Here is a 15,803-nt window from a genome sequence, read left to right as displayed (position 1 = left end):
AGAGTGCTTGTGCACAGAGCTCGAAAACTAGCTCAGCAATACTATCTTGTTTACCAAGAACCCATTCCCACGGCTCAGCTGGTACAAAGAGTAGCTTCTGTGATGCAGGAATATACCCAGTCAGGGTAAGTTGCTTTTATTCCTTGAATTGTGCTGTGAATTGGGGGTGGGTGGGGGAGATCATTTTAAAAGAGTAATATACAAATACATGACAACATACTATTCCTTTCCTATATTTGCCTGATGAGTGGATGAAATCACTGTGATGTTTCTGATCTTAACTAGATCTAGAATATTTTCTTAAGAAAATATGTGAATGTTTTCTTCTTGCTCTTATAACAGCAGAAAGCAGCTTCCAGATATACAAAGTCCTTTTGCTAGTGATTAAAACACTTATGGATAGACAATTGTTGCTACTTCCAAATTTATCTTTCTAATGATAAAGGATTATAATCACATGATGAAAGCTGTAGGTCTTTGACATTTTTGTATTCACTTTGATTCCAATTTTCCTTTTTAGCTTTTTTTCCCTCCCTCTACTCTGAAGGGACCAGTTTCTTAAGTTTGGGTGTGGATGACATAGTGTAAAGGGGGCTGTTGATAAGTAAACCTCGTGGAAAAGCTGCATTAGTTGAAGGTTGTCAGTTTGTAAGGAAGGTAAACATTACTCCACACTTACCCCAAGGTTTTTGCATATCACTGTATCAAATCTCATGTTGTTTGACTACTCTTCCTCAGAATTCATTTTGAGTTATTTCATTCAGAAAAGTGTTAAATACTTTTTAAAGGAACTTACAAATCTAATTCTGTTTACCTGATGGTTTGCTTTACTTGAGAGTACTAATAAATTCTTACTTGAGGATGATTCTACTATGAGGATTCCCAGTAATTTCCATTTTCCTTTCTGTAGTGGTGTCCGTCCATTTGGAGTTTCTTTACTTATTTGTGGTTGGAATGAGGGACGACCATATTTATTTCAGTCAGATCCATCTGTAAGTATCATTAGATATATTTGAGGGATTTGTTAAAAATGTTCTTTCAATATCTAATAGAAATAGAAACTTATCAGAGGAAGGGTGGAGGAGGGAAGGGAAAAGCCATAAAAACTTTACAATTTAGGAATATTTTCTCATTTCCTTTTTCATTTGGGTTTTGGAGAATGTGCCCGTATTTGTTTGTGCATTTTAAATTTTGGTAATTCAGTCTTCTGACAAGGAAACTATGTTCTGTCCTCTGTTCTGTGTTCATGAACTTCACATAGCAGAATAAATTTGTTGAAATAATTTTTATAAAATCTCTTTAAATTCTGTTACTTTGGAAAATACTGCCATTAAAGATAGGGATCTGGAGAACAGTGTTGTCATCTTAGCCATCAGTTTAATTTGGGGGCAGACTTGAGTGTGCCTATTTTGAATTCAGTGTTTTGTGTAACTGGTAGGAGGCTGGTTAGTGGTCTCCTTTGGTCTTTTAAAATATGCTGGGTTGACATCACATGCACAAATAAGGCAGTCTTGATTTCTTGGTGTAAGTACCCTGTGCCCTCAGGGAAAATCAGGAGGTGGCCAGTTAAAGGAGACCAAGTTAAGAGGAATTGTCTGCTCTACCGCAGAAGATTGGTATCTGAATAGGTGTTCATAAAGGATAATATTACTCCACATCTGTCCCATTTGTTATGAGGAGAACCTCAAGAAAAAAAAAATCAAGATTAGGAAAGGAATGATCTTTCATAATTTATGGATTATTAGATAATTGCAAGTTCACTCAGTGCAAACTTTTGTAACCTAACCTTATAAGCTGAGATGGTGAAAGAAAAACAGTTCGGTTGTTTATTACTTAAATCATAAAAATTAGTATATTTTGGGAATTTTGTTAGTGTTGTTCCTCCCATCTGAGCTGAAGCTGAATGGTAAGATCCTACCCTCTTTTCCAACAGGAAGCAAAAACCACCATCTCTGGAATACTGGTTTCATCTTTTGCCCTATTTTTCCCTGTTGAATCTAAAAGGCAATTGTTTTACTTTAAAATATATTTAATATATTTCTTCTGATATTTTTCTGTGTGTATGTTTTTCAACAGATGAGGCAATATTATATATGACATACTACTATTGCTTTTATTTTACCTTAGATTATACAATATCAAATATGTGAATTTTTTTGTTTTTTGAAGCAGAGTCTCACTATGTTGCCCTCAGTAGAGTGTTGTGGTGTCACAGCTCACAGCAACCTCAAACTCTTGGGCGTAAGTGATTCTCTTGCCTCAGCCTCCCAAGTAGCTGAGACTACAGGCGCCTGCCACAACGCCCGCCTATTTTTTTGGTGCAGTTGTTCTTGTTATTTAGCTGGCCCAGGCTGGGTTCAAACCTGCCAGCCTCAGTGTACGTGGCTAGTGCCCTACCCACTGAGTTATGGGTACCTCCAATGTGAATATTTTTAATGAAAAGCTATCTCACTTTAATTTATTAGTTTATGTTCAAGAGTTGATCACCATTTTTTCAGTTTTATGTAAGATTTTTAGATGTATTACTCTTGATTATTTGCTTTTAGTTAACCTGTCTTTTAGCTGACTTGATAAACTCATCATCAATTTGATAAGGAAAATCACTACAATAAAGATACCAAATTTTTCTGTAACGTGCAAAAGTTTCTTCATGATTCTTTGTTTTCCAGTCCACTTACCTTAAGAAACAGACTATTGTGTGACATTTCTTACTTCATTCTAATAGTATTCTGTGACCTTAGAAGTTAGAAACTAAATATAGAGCTAAAAGGTAAACAGCAGGGCAGCATAATCCTATTCATGTTTTTTTCCTCTTCTTTTCTGATTAGGGAGCATACTTTGCCTGGAAAGCCACAGCAATGGGAAAGAACTACGTAAATGGGAAAACTTTCCTTGAGAAAAGGTAGGTTTGCTGTAACTAGATTCTTTAGCAGACTGACTTTATGTTCATGGGTTTTGGTGTTCTTTAAATAATACTGTGGGTTTAAAGAAATTTATTTTACTACATTGTACTTGTATCTCTAGATATAGAAAAAAGAAACAAAAGACCTCCCTCCATCCTGGTGTCCTAGCCTTCAGTATATTAAGTGGCAGTCTTACTCATTTCTTAAGGACGTCTCTTTCTTTGTGATTGTGGTTATTTCCTAAATGTTTTTGGTTTATTATTTCATTTTTCTTACCATTTTGGGGTAGAGTGTAAAATACTGACTATGGAGGGAAAAATTTGGGAACAAAAATTTTCAAATGATTTGATGATTTCAGTTTACGTTGTGACAATAAAAAAATTTGTGAAACCAAATACATGGTCTTGAAGGTAGGTTAAATATATGATACATATGCTTTTAATTTTTTAAATCGATACATATTAGAATAGTTATTCATGTTTATGGGGTACATGTGATATTTTGATACCTGATACAATGTGTAATGATCAAATCAGTGTGACAATGTGTAATGATCAAATCAGTGTGATTGGGATACCCGTCATCTCAAACATGTACAGGGTGGCTATAAAGTTTGTGTGCAATTTAAACCAGTTGTCTATTTTATAGACAACGTAAATCAGAAAAATTATATTTTGGGAACTTCAGTTAGTGTTGTTATTCCCATCTCTGAGCTTTTGAAGCCAATAGTTGTCTATTTTAAATTGCATATGAATTTTATGGCCACCCTGTATGTTTTCTTTGTTTGGGGAACATTAACTATTTTGACATTATTACCATTATCAACTGTAATTGCCTTGTGTCTTACTGTATTTTCATGCCCCTTAACCCCTTTTCTTCTTTCCTCCCAACCTCCTCCTCTTCCTGGCCTCTGTTAACCACCATTCTACTCTCTACCTTCATGAGACCCACTTTTTTAGCTCCCACATATGAGTGACAACATGTGATCTTTCTCCTTCTGTGCCTGGATTATTTCACAAAGTGACATAATGACCTTCAGTTCCTTCCATATTGCTGCAAATGATAAGATTTTATTCTTTTTTATGGATGAATAATATTTGAAAAATTTGTAACTTAGATGGATGCTGATAGTACATTTTTCTCATAATATTAAGGTTATTAAAAATCTTTGGCCTCAGATTAAGTACTAAACTTAAATTATATTAGGATCTTAAAGCATTTTCCTTTTTCTTTTACGTATTAATGAGTCTTTTCAAAGATTCCATACATTATAAGATGTTATGGACCAGGCATGGTGGCTCAGACTTATAATCCTTGTGCTGTTGGGAGGCTGAAGTGGGAGCATCACCTGAGATCAGGCATTCCAGACTAGCCTGGGGAACATAGCAAGACCTTGTCTCTATAAAAAATAATACTAAAGAAGAAACTTACCTGGGTGTGATGATGTGTGCATACAGTCCTAAGCTCATGGGAGGCTGAGGCAGGAGGAATATTTGAGCACAGGAGTTCCAGGTTGCAGTGAGTTATTGTACCACTATATTCCAGCTTGGGTGACAGAGACAGACTCTGCTTTAAAAAAAGAAAAGTTATGTTATAACTTAGAAGAACAAATGAGATTTTAGCGAAGTTTTTGTTTTTCTGCTTCATTCTTTTAAAATGCCATATTCTGACTATTTTGAAATATTTACTTATGCAGTTTCCTAAAATAAACTCATTTTAGGGTATATATACTCTTTTCATGATTTTTGGAAGTTGAGTACCAAATAATTGTCAGTTTCTTATTTGGGCACAGCCGTCTCAATGGGGTGACTAAAAGAATTAATATGTAATTTAGTATTTTTAGGGATGTTTCAGATTTCAAAAAAATCTTATTTTATTTATTTATTTATTTTGAGACAGAGCCTCAAGCTGTCCCCCAGGGTAGAGTGCTATGGCATCACAGCTCACAGCAACCTCTAACTCCTGGGCTCAAGTGAGTCTCCTGCCTCAGCCTCCCAAGTAGCTGGGAACACAGGCACCTGCTATAACGCCTGGCTATTTTTTGGTTGTAGCCATCATTGTTGTTTGGCGGGCCTGGGCTGGATTTGAACCAGCCACCTTAGGTGTATGTGGCTTGCGTCTTGGCCACTTGAGCCACAGCACAGAGCCTCAAAAAAATCTTATACTGTTGCTATCATATTTAAACACTCATAACGAATGTAAAGAATGTTATAGTCATTTTTTTTTCTTCTTCAGATATAATGAAGATCTGGAACTTGAAGATGCTATTCATACAGCTATCTTAACCCTAAAGGTTAGCTCAGTATTTTTAACAATTTGGTTTATAATGATTTTATAATGAACTGCTCGGGAAATTGACTTTTATTCCTCCCACCTTAATAGGAAAGCTTTGAAGGGCAAATGACAGAAGATAACATAGAAGTTGGAATCTGTAACGAAGCTGGATTTAGGAGGCTTACTCCAACTGAAGTTAAGGATTACTTGGCTGCCATAGCATAATAATGAAATGACTGAGCAATCCGGAATTTCAGATAATCTATCTACTTAAATATGTTTTGTTTTGCAGACTTTTTGCATACTTATTTCTACATGGTTTAAACCAACTGATGTTTTTAAAATGACACTTATAAATCATAATAAACCATTAAACACACCTTCTAGCCTTTAGGAATTAGTAAAATTTTAACAGTTATTTCCTGCTTTTTGTCACAGTTAATTTTTGGAACTACATTGCAAAGCTGAATGAAGAAATCACTTTTTAGTTTTCATGTAGTTTTGGTCAAGTCTTACTGCCCTCTTTACCACTGGATGCTGCCTGCGTTTCCATAAAGCAAACTGCTGATTCGGGTAAACATTACTGCTTTTATTGGTGGGAGAATCACAGGCTTTCATGGATTCATAAGATAAAATAGGAAGCATAGGTGTTTTTGGCACCATAGGTGTGGATCGGTGAAACCCCAGGGTGCTCAGCAAGATAGTGCTGGATTGTGAAGAGTACTATGCCACATATGATGTAAGTAAGTAAACAGTGGTTTGCTGGCTCCTGTCAGCTCCACCATTACAAGTAGGTAAATATATTTACAAAGAACCCTCTAGGTTGTACTAGACTTTTGTACCCAAGGAAATAAAATGCTGATACTTAAGTGTCAAAACTATGGCTTAATGCTCTCATTAATGTAATGTCAGTGTAATCAGAACCTTCACTGAGTAAGCTCCCTAGGAACAAGCAAATTACAAAGTGTAGGAACTCTCGTTTTATATGTGAAGGCATAGTACTTAGCTTTGTTTTTTATTTTTCTGGCCATTAATTAGTCTGGTTCACAGGATGTAGGGAGAGTTCTGGGCATAATCATTTTTACCAACATCAAGAGATCATAGGCAACTCCATGATTTAAATGCAGCTCAAAAGATTTGGTTAAGATTTAGCTAAGGGGAAAAGAGCTTTATTTTGTGAGGATTTCCAATTCTGTTACCTACCATCACTATAATATCTTATTTTGGTTTTAGATGACAAAAGCATTATAGGAGATGGGAGGGCAGCTTGACCCCTTGTTTCAAGGTTTTTGTCTTTAACCCTCACCTAAGTAATCTCCTAATTAAGGGCTCATCTTTGTATTGTGACTCTAGCACTCCGAAACATGAACATAGTAAAAAGAAAAGGTCTTTGAAGTCAGATCTCAACTTTCCCACTTACTGGCTGATTCACTATGCAATGTAATTATCTCAGAGGGTTTTCTAAGGCTAAATTTGATAGTGCAAGTGAAAGGCCTGGCATAGTTAATGGTTAAGTACTTTGTTAGCATCTGTTGATTTTACTTGGGTCTTTAATTTCTAGTAGTAAGAGACCACAGGAATGTCAGAATTCTACAAATCAAAGAAAGGAAAATGAAAGGGATATTATTTACACACAAAGAAAGTGCATGTAGGTTTTCACTGGGGTGATAACAGAATTGCTCCTACCGGGTAAAGGGAGGGAAAATTAGCTGAAACAGATTTGATCCTGGTTCTGTTTTCTGCTTCCTGCCCCCATTAACTGCAAAGCCTTGCTCCAACAGGAACTACAACACTTCTCCTTTTATTTTTAGGTTTTTTTCCTCAGAGGACTTGAAATTGAGCTGTTTTTTGTCCCAGTCTTGAGAAACATAGTTCTTGGATGTAACACCATTGCATCCCTGAGCATCCCAGGACTCCTGAATCATTGCTAGGCTCTGTATTCCAGCTTTTTATCTTAAGTATGTAATGTTTCTACGGTGTACAGCCCCTCCCTTCTTTTGGTTCAACTTGTACCTTCTCAGCCTTAGAAACTTTTGTTGCCACTTGTTCTGTCTTTGCTTTTTCCAGTTCTTTACTGAACCATGAACTTAAATTTGCAAAACAATTAGCAGTGAAACATGGAAATGTTTAAAATTCACATACATGAAAACAGAGGGAGTTGAAAAGGAAAGGTGAATAAGAAGACTAATTGAGTCTATAATTGAATGCTGATACGTTGGCATCAATTAGCTAATAAAGGAACATCAAAGGAATTTTCATCTCTTGCTCCGTTTTCATAGAATGAAACTGCCAACTCAATACGCACATAGCAGGTGTCTCCTTGCCAATGTAGGCAAGTCCTCTGTGCCCTTCATTGTAAAGAAGAGTAAACTGCTGTTCAATAAATTGCCTAAGAGCATAATAAGGACTTAGTAGTTCCCTTGAATTAGAATCCTAATTTTCTGAAAACCCATTCTGGGATCCTGTATTAATGTCACATTGCCTCACACATTTCCTTTAACTCAAGAGCTCTTCCCTCCATCTTGCTCAAGTTTATAAAACGAGCAGTACCTGACTGCTATGCAAGTACTAACTTCCTAAGCATGAACCTATTTTAACTACAGGAATACTTTGTCAAAGGCCATGTCCCTGAGATATACTTCCTGAAAGCCATCACTTTTACCTGTTCTGGGTATTCCATCAGGTACTTGCCTATTTCAAAATAGTAGGCTTTTATGGCCTTTCCTGGATTCTTGAAGTTTAGCCACAATACAGACTTTATGCTGTACAAAATGAGAATTTACAACTCTGGTTTTACTCTGACTCTTTCCCTGCCTCAATTTAATAAAATTGTATTTAGTTTGAGATTTTTCTTAATGATTATGTATGTATGCCATGATTACATTTCCTAAGTAACTTTCATGGGGTGATATTGCCTCACTTTTTTACTTTGTTCTGTGTGTAGCTGTCAAGAATGCTTGCCAGAGTCCCCCCAACAGAATAATAATACGCTCTGCATACTGTTTTCCTCATGGTCAGATGCCAGGTAATCTGCTCTCTCCCTCACACCTCTGAGAACTTTCTCTTTTTTAGAGTCCTCTATCTTCTCCAATCCAGGCTAGTTGCTTATTTAGAACCATCTTTTATTTTCCTCTCTTTTTCTTTCAGTTGGCTGGGCTTAAACATTTTAGGTTAGAAATAAATTACCTGCACATTTTGAAAGCCTTATTCCACTCCCTCCTAAATTCCATTGTTGCTGTTGGGAGACCTAATGCTAGTGTTAGAAATTCTTTGTTTACAACTTTTTCCCCTCTGCAGCTCTTAGGATTTTTTATCTGTAGCGTTCTGAATTTTACAGTGTTGTGCCTTTCTGTGGGTTTTTTAACATTCATTGTGCTGAGCCCTCAGTAGGCCCTTTTGCTGTAAAAACTAAAAAAAAATATTGAAACACTTTTCCATTTGGTAAATTTAATAATATGGATAATTAAATCTTTGTTTTCTTTTGTTTTTGTTTCTAAAAATTGTGTGTTGGGCACTTTTGGTTGTTTTAGCTCTGTTTTTCATCTCTTTAATTTTCTAGTAGTTTTTCCCAACTCTTCCATTGATTTCTATGAAATTTGGAATATCATGTTTACTTTTAGGAACTATTTCCTATATTCTTCCATCTTCCCTTAAAAAAACAACAAAAACCTCTTCTTTTTATAGGTGAGATATCTTTTTATATGAGAATGCTAAATATTAAAAACCATTTCATTCTGCTTTAAGTTTCCTACAAATCCTGAACAGAAAAATGTTTGAAAGTGGGTTTGTGAGCTTTACATTACCTTACGAGACTGAGTAATGTGTAAAAACACCTAGAACCCTGTCTGCCACATGGTAAGCATGGACTAAGTTACTGTTCTTATCCTTCAACAATGTGTTAATATAACTCGTCTCCAGTCATCTACTCTCTTGTGCTGTCTTTGTGGGTATATTTCCTTTATGTTTCTTTTACTGTCATTTAAGTAAGGTTTGGAGGAGTAAGATACACAGGATTAATTTTAACAGGGAATCCTCGTTAATATTTAAAAGTACCTTTACTTTCTCAAAGCCCTTATCTTTCTGGGCGACTCTGGAAACTCTAGTAGGCTAATATAAATACCCGACTCCCTCAGAAATCACCCAGACGTTTCTTCAGAAGGGCAGCATGTCTATAATGGGACACTTGCTATGGAGCGCCCAGGACGGTGCAGTGGAGGGTGCCATGGTGTGGAGTCATTAATCTCAGCTCCTGCACTGACTAGCTGTGTGACCTTTGACAAGCTTTTGCAGCATGTGTCCTCGGTTAAGCGCCTTGGTGATAACAAGTGGCCGGCGCCCGTGTGGGAGGGGGCGCAGCCCTGCGAGCACAGTTACAGCTCCTTTCCTGAACCTGGCGGGTGCGCGCTTCTAGACTCGCCCTGCAGCGCGAGAGGTAGAAGCCAAGTGCCCTCAACAATCATGGCCGCCGCTAGCGTCAAGCCCGCTCGGGAGACCGCGCTGCCGCCTGGGAATCGCCGGTCCGGCGTCACCCGTTCCGGAACCACGTGACGCGGGAGGCGCTCGAGGCGGCGTGGCTCGCCCGGGTGGAGCGGCCTCGGCGCGGGAGCCGGGAGGGTGCTGCCCGGGGGAGGTCTCCCGGCGGGTCTTGGCCTCTGCGTGCTCGCGCCCGCCTGCTCAGGCTCGCGGTCCTGGGCGCTGCCGGTGAGGAGCTGGGGAGTGAGGCGGGGAGCGGGGCGCCCCTTCCAAGGCCGGAGGGGGCTGGGCCAGGGCGGCCTGGCGGGGAGAGTTGGCCGCGCGTTTCCTCGCCTCGCCTCTGAGCCTCGGCGCCAGCAGTGGGGGCGCTTTGACCCGGACCCAGGTGTGCAGGTGAGGGGCAGGGCCCGAGGGGCCTGATGCCCAACCGAAGGCCCCGCCGACTTCTGGTCCTCCCGTGTCGCCACCGGCCGCCAGCGCTCTAGGACTCTGCACCGCCTGCCTGGCCGCCGCAGGGTGCAGCCTTGGAGTTCAGTTAATCTTCAGATTTTTCCTTCTAGTGGGAGGGTAGTTGGTGGTCTCCTTTGGTCTGTTAAAATATGCTGGTTTGACGTCAAATGCAGAAATGAGGCAGTCTTGATTTCCTGGCGTAAGTACCCTGTGCCCTCCGGGGAAATCCTGAGGTAGCTGGTTAGAGACCGACTCTGGAGGAGGAAAAGGAGACTTAGTGTGGTCAGTTCAGGACAGACACCCATTGTTTTGGACAGTTTGCGAGCCATTCGGTCTTTGTGGATATTTATTTCTATTTTAAGCATTTTATCTTCATTCTCCAAGTCTTTCGTTAAAATTTCTCCACAGTCGGGTTGCTGGTAAACATAAGAGAATTCTTCATATAGCAGATTGCCAAATTCCTGCATTTTTATCTTGACCTAGGACATGGCATATACTCCAAGGCCATCAAGCTGAAGAAATGAAGGTCCCGGTTTGTCAGATCCAGTATACTTAAAGAAGAGTTCAAATGTTTAGCTGCCGTCCTTTCCTTAGCTATCAGAGGAAGGAGTCATTCTAAAATCAGACATATGGAAGCACAGGTTCATAGACTCAGCCTCTGTAAGTTTTGTTGCTAGATTGAAGTTTTTAATCCTCAGTGAAGAATTGATTGTAATTAATTTTGAAAGACTGTCCAAATTTGTCTTGTGTCTTTTCATAGGAAAGGAATAATGCTGTCAGCATGTCTGCACACTCCATGCTCTGTGAACGGATTGCCATAGCCAAGGAACTGATCAAGAGGGCAGAATCACTTTCTAGATCAAGAAAAGGTGGCATTGAAGGTGGTGCAAAGCTGTGCAGCAAACTGAAGGCAGAATTAAAGTTCTTACAGAAAGTAGAAGCTGGGAAAGTAGCTATTAAAGAATCCCATTTACAGAGCACTAATCTAACACACCTGCGAGCCATTGTGGAATCAGCAGAAAACCTGGAAGAAGTTGTTAGTGTTCTTCATGTCTTTGCTTATACAGATACCTTGGGAGAGAAGCAGACCCTTGTGGTGGATGTGGTTGCAAATGGTGGTCATACTTGGGTGAAAGCCATTGGCCGAAAAGCTGAAGCTCTGCATAACATCTGGCTAGGCAGGGGTCAGTATGGTGATAAAAGCATCATTGAGCAGGCGGAAGACTTCCTCCAGGCGAGTCACCAGCAGCCAGTGCAGTATAGCAACCCTCACATCATCTTTGCATTTTACAACAGTGTCTCCAGCCCCATGGCAGAGAAGCTGAAAGAAATGGGCATATCTGTGAGAGGAGACATAGTAGCAGTCAACTCTCTGTTAGATCACCCTGAAGAGCTCCAGCTCAGTGAGAGTGAATCAGATGAAGAGGGCCCTCAACTTTTACAAGTGACCAGAGTAGACCGAGAAAATATACTGGCAAGTGTTGCGTTTCCAACAGAGATTAAGGTTGATGTATGCAGAAGAGTAAATCTGGACATTACTACTTTAATCACATATGTGTCTGCCCTTAGCTATGGAGGCTGCCACTTTATTTTCAAAGAAAAAGTACTCACAGAACAAGCAGAGCAAGAGAGGAAGGAGCAGGTTCTACCTCAGCTGGAGGCATTTATGAAGGACAAGGAGTTGTTTGCTTGTGAATCTGCTGTCAAAGATTTTCAGTCCATTCTAGATACCTTAGGAGGACCTGGGGAGAGAGAGAGGGCAGCTATGCTAATTAAGCAAATTAATGTGGTTCCAGACCAGCCTTCTGAGCGTGCCTTGAGACTAGTGGCCAGTTCAAAAATTAATAGCCGCTCATTAACGATCTTTGGGACAGGAGACACCCTGAAAGCCATCACAATGACTGCCAATAGTGGTTTTGTCAGAGCTGCAAACAATCAGGGTGTTAAATTTAGTGTGTTTATCCATCAGCCCAGAGCACTTACTGAGGGCAAAGAGGCCCTAGCCACCCCCTTACCAAAAGACAACACAACCGGCAATGAGCACTAATGACCCTTTAAATTTTGTCATGGGAATAAGTTATTTATACCAAAGCCTGGGGCTTCCCATCTATACTGGTGAAAAAGAAGGTCTATAGTAAAATCAATACTTAAACCAGTAGAGTTTGTTTTGTGTCTCATCTATATTTAAAGTATGTAACTGCCAAAAGTAGAAAAAGCACAGGAGACAACCTTATCAAACTATGTTAGAGCAATTAAGAACAGAAATACATTTATATAAGGCTTTCAGCTCTATTGTAATACTCTTGTTTGATTCTGTATAGCTGCAGTGCCCCTACTGATAATCAGATTTTGTGGAATAGGGCCATTACTGCATCTTGCATTAAATAATATTTGGAGAATACTCTGAAGGCTGTATTTCATTGTATTGGTTTATGTGATTTAGGCTGACAGGTAAAGGTTTATAACTAATTTTATATTCTCAGTGGCCATTTATGAAAAGAAATAATTGATATAGTCAGGAGCAGTTTGGTAGATATTTACAAAAAGTATATAATGCAGAAAAAATGAAATTGAATTCTGAAACTACTGATACACCTTTATGAAAAGAAACCAAACTTAGTATTTCAAGGTAAACCTAGAATGAATTGAAAATGAATTATATAAAACATTTAAAAAGAATTCTGATTATCTTGTAAGTACGGACAGTCTCCATACTGCAAGTTCTTGTCTTTAATGTTCTATTTGCAAGTGGCAATTGAAAACTATTACCTGTCAGTGTTGACAGGAGATTCCATGCCAGTTGCATGATGCAAATTATAATTAAAAATCTATTTCTATGGCCACATTGCACTAAGAACTATATTTTATCAGTTTTCAATAAAGCAAAACAAATCAGCTAAGTAGATTTGTATTCACATTTTTTAGTTTCAGATCAATGTGAGGGTACAAACCAAGAGGTTATATAATTATACAAAGGTAAAAATCAGAGTTGTAGTTGGGTCCTACACCCAGGGAGTGTGCTGTATTGTATTCACTTTTAAAACTTGAGAATTTGTCTTGGAGCTTAAGTATTAGCTTATGCCAAGTATAGAAGCCAGTTTAGAATTTGATTTTGTGTAGCCACAGCCTGATCTCTTTATACTGTGGCAGCTTTCCTATGTTGTGAAATGATGATCTCAATTTCTAGTCACAGGGTTTTCTGAGGCGGTAGGGTTTGCTTGCTAGGGTCCATGAACGCTAAAAAGAATGGAAAATTAGGTGTGGGGGTGCACTTCTTTGGGGAGAGATTCTGTTACTAAGTCAACACATTTCCCAGGGAAAAGGCTGTGATGGGGTTTCCAGTTAAGTATAGAGAGTTAAAGTCTGGGATTAGAAGTTGGGCTTTTTGAGTACCTTTTAAGGTGCCATAGTCCTTGGTGCTAGTAAGTATGACACATTACAGTTTGGTATGCAAAGAAATAATTGCTGTTTGCTGTAAGGAATTCTTAGTGTGAAGTGGAGGTAAGCAACCAAAGTGCAATTAATGTGCTAAAATCTGTAAATGAGGTTTAAAGTGCTGTGGGGAGAGTACTGGGAGTACTTGCTTTAAAGTCAGGAAGGCAGAGAAATATTCTTTGAAGGTCTGAGGTGTGATATTTTTTAGGGCATGTACATGAGAAAGGGTCCTCAAAAGTACAGGGGTGGGATTGAAAAAATACAGAAATGTGGATGTGAAGGCCTGTTCTGGGAATAGGCCCAAGTGGACTGTAAAAAGAAATGAAGCTAGAAAAGGAGTTGAAGTCCTCTAAAGAGTTTGGCATTAGAGAGCCATTGGTGGTTTTAAAGAAAGGTAGCTCATGATCCTCAGTCTCTTAGGACAACAACAAAAACTCACTCGCAGTGTGGAGGAAAAGTTGAAAGATGAGACGGTAATGGCCTTGGCTAGAGCAGGAATGAGGGACTGCAGAGTCATGGCTGTACGCCAGACGTGGCCAAGGCAGAATTGATACTAATGTCCTCATTTAATAAACATTTATTGAGTGCCTGCCATGTGCCAGACACAGTAGGAGGGGCTGGATATATAAAAGATGTGCTTTCAAGGAGTAGCAGAAAGGAGACTGTGTCCTTCCTCATTCTGAATTAGTCAATACCTAGAACCTGGAATCTTTGCCAGCTAGAAAGTGGACCAGCCACAGCACTCGGAGAAAATTACTTTCTTGAGTGGCTGTAGCTCTGCCCCACCAAAAACCATTATTTTTTTCCAGGCATTCTGTAATTATGATTCCTAACAATGAAACAAATAATGTAAGCAATAGATAGTGGGGCAGTGAATTCTGCAGTGTAAGAAATAGTACCCCTTCACTACACAGGGCACGCACACAAGCTCCACCCTACCCTAAAGGCTTGTTCCAGCTGACCAAAACTTTTAACTCCTATAAAGGGAAAAAACAGATTAAAAAATGAGGGAAGTAACAGAAATACCCAGTTAATTACTTTAAAAACTGTCAAAAGTCTGGGCGCCTGTGGCTCAAGTGGCTAAGGCGCCAGCCACATACACCTAAGGTGGCGGGTTCGAATCCAGCCCAGACCCACCAAACAACAATGACGGCTGCAACCAAAAAATAGCCGGGTGTTGTGGGCGCCTGTGATTCCAGCTACTTGAGAGGCTAGGGCAGGACACTCACTTGAGCCCAGGAGTTGGAGGTTGCTGTGAGCTGTGAAGCTGCGGCACTCTGCCCAGGGGGATAACTTGAGGCTCTGTCTCAAAAAAAAAACAAAAAAAAAAAACTGTCAAAAGAATCATATAAAGCAAAGCAAAGGTCAAAAAAGTCATGAGGAGTAAAGGTTAAAAAAAAAAACAAAATCCTCTCATTATGCCTTAGAAGTGGTTAGAGAAAGTAAAATCGTGTTAAAAATCATCTTCTTTAGAAAGGAATCAATAGATACTTTGCAGTCTTGCCATTGAAAAATAAAAGCTATCTAACTTTGTTCATCAAACAGGAAGTGTAACTGATAGTATAAATTAAGCAGAATAAATTGCAAATGAGAGGTGAAAATGGAGAATAAACTTAGTCCATGTAGATAAAAACAAGTCAAAAGGATTCTTGAAGAAGCATAAACACCAGAAAGCCCACCAAGGATGTAAACCAGTGTTAGAGAAGAGTCATTTTAGGGAAAGATACGCTATTTTGATAAATTTGGAAATGTCATTGAAACAGATGATTTTCTTAATGTGAATTAGAACTGAAATAGGAAACCCAAATGAGCGCTAATCCCTGAAGAAATTGTTAAAGTGATTATATAATTTCCTCCAAAAATGGCAAGGTACAGTTAACTTTATTAGCTAACTTTAGATATCAAATAATTCCCTTGCTCTAAAAAATAACAGAGAGTGTAACACAGTAAGTGGGGTTGAAATACTTAACATGGTAAGATTGGTGTTCTGTTTACTACCTCTCCCCTGCCCAAGACAGGGACTTCGCCTGCTCCCGTTTGAACACAATGCCTGGGTGGAGGTCCCTTCCTCCAGGTGGATATTTCTTAATTTGTGAATAGCAGGCTGGTTGTCTCAAGTCATTGCTGTATTGGAAATGTTTGCTAATTCACTTTACAGAATAAGAGCATGACTCTTGATAGGAAGCTGCAGCAAAATTTCAGTTTAAAAAGATTCGTGGCCCCGTGCCTGTGACTCAAGTGGCTCAGGCGCCAGCCACATACACCTAA

At 39.2% G+C, this 15,803-nt stretch overlaps 2 protein-coding genes across 4 annotated transcripts in view; both read left to right on the top strand.

The window, feature by feature from the left end:
• PSMA2 (proteasome subunit alpha 2) overlaps positions 1 to 6,055 on the top strand; it is a 12,354-nt gene extending 6,299 nt beyond the window's left edge. The window contains exons 4-8 of one of the 2 annotated variants that reach the window (XM_003797548.3): positions 3 to 125; positions 911 to 992; positions 2,829 to 2,902; positions 5,139 to 5,196; positions 5,286 to 6,055. In XM_003797548.3, the coding sequence (XP_003797596.1) occupies positions 3 to 125; positions 911 to 992; positions 2,829 to 2,902; positions 5,139 to 5,196; positions 5,286 to 5,402 (454 nt within the window). In that variant the 3' untranslated portion in view covers positions 5,403 to 6,055. The remainder of the gene's footprint in view (positions 1 to 2; positions 126 to 910; positions 993 to 2,828; positions 2,903 to 5,138; positions 5,197 to 5,285) is intronic. The other variant, XM_023517716.1, reaches the window with a different exon arrangement.
• A 3,569-nt stretch (positions 6,056 to 9,624) lies between these two features.
• Positions 9,625 to 12,504, top strand: CUNH7orf25 (chromosome unknown C7orf25 homolog). 2 transcript variants are annotated; one of them, XM_023517744.1, is made up of 2 exons: positions 9,625 to 9,878; positions 10,861 to 12,504. In XM_023517744.1, exon 2 carries the CDS (start codon positions 10,882 to 10,884, stop codon positions 12,145 to 12,147), a length of 1,266 nt encoding a protein of 421 aa, XP_023373512.1. In that variant the 5' UTR covers positions 9,625 to 9,878; positions 10,861 to 10,881; the 3' UTR covers positions 12,148 to 12,504. The 2 variants fall into 2 exon arrangements, with proteins under 2 accessions (XP_023373512.1, XP_012665417.1); XM_012809963.2 differs by lacking the exon at positions 9,625 to 9,878 and adding an exon at positions 10,637 to 10,760 and having other exon boundaries at positions 10,861 to 12,491.
• The last annotated feature ends 3,299 nt before the right edge of the window (positions 12,505 to 15,803 follow it).

This window comes from Otolemur garnettii, unplaced genomic scaffold (genome assembly GCF_000181295.1).
Source record: "Otolemur garnettii isolate 467f Iridium unplaced genomic scaffold, OtoGar3 scaffold00119, whole genome shotgun sequence".
Taxonomy (NCBI): Eukaryota; Metazoa; Chordata; class Mammalia; order Primates; family Galagidae; genus Otolemur; species Otolemur garnettii.
This window is presented reverse-complemented; position numbering and strand designations above follow the sequence as displayed.

Bases quoted from the DNA above. Each gene is read 5' to 3' on its own strand.
- CUNH7orf25 (XM_023517744.1), top strand. From the start codon at position 10,882: ATGTCTGCACACTCCATGCTCTGTGAACGGATTGCCATAGCCAAGGAA.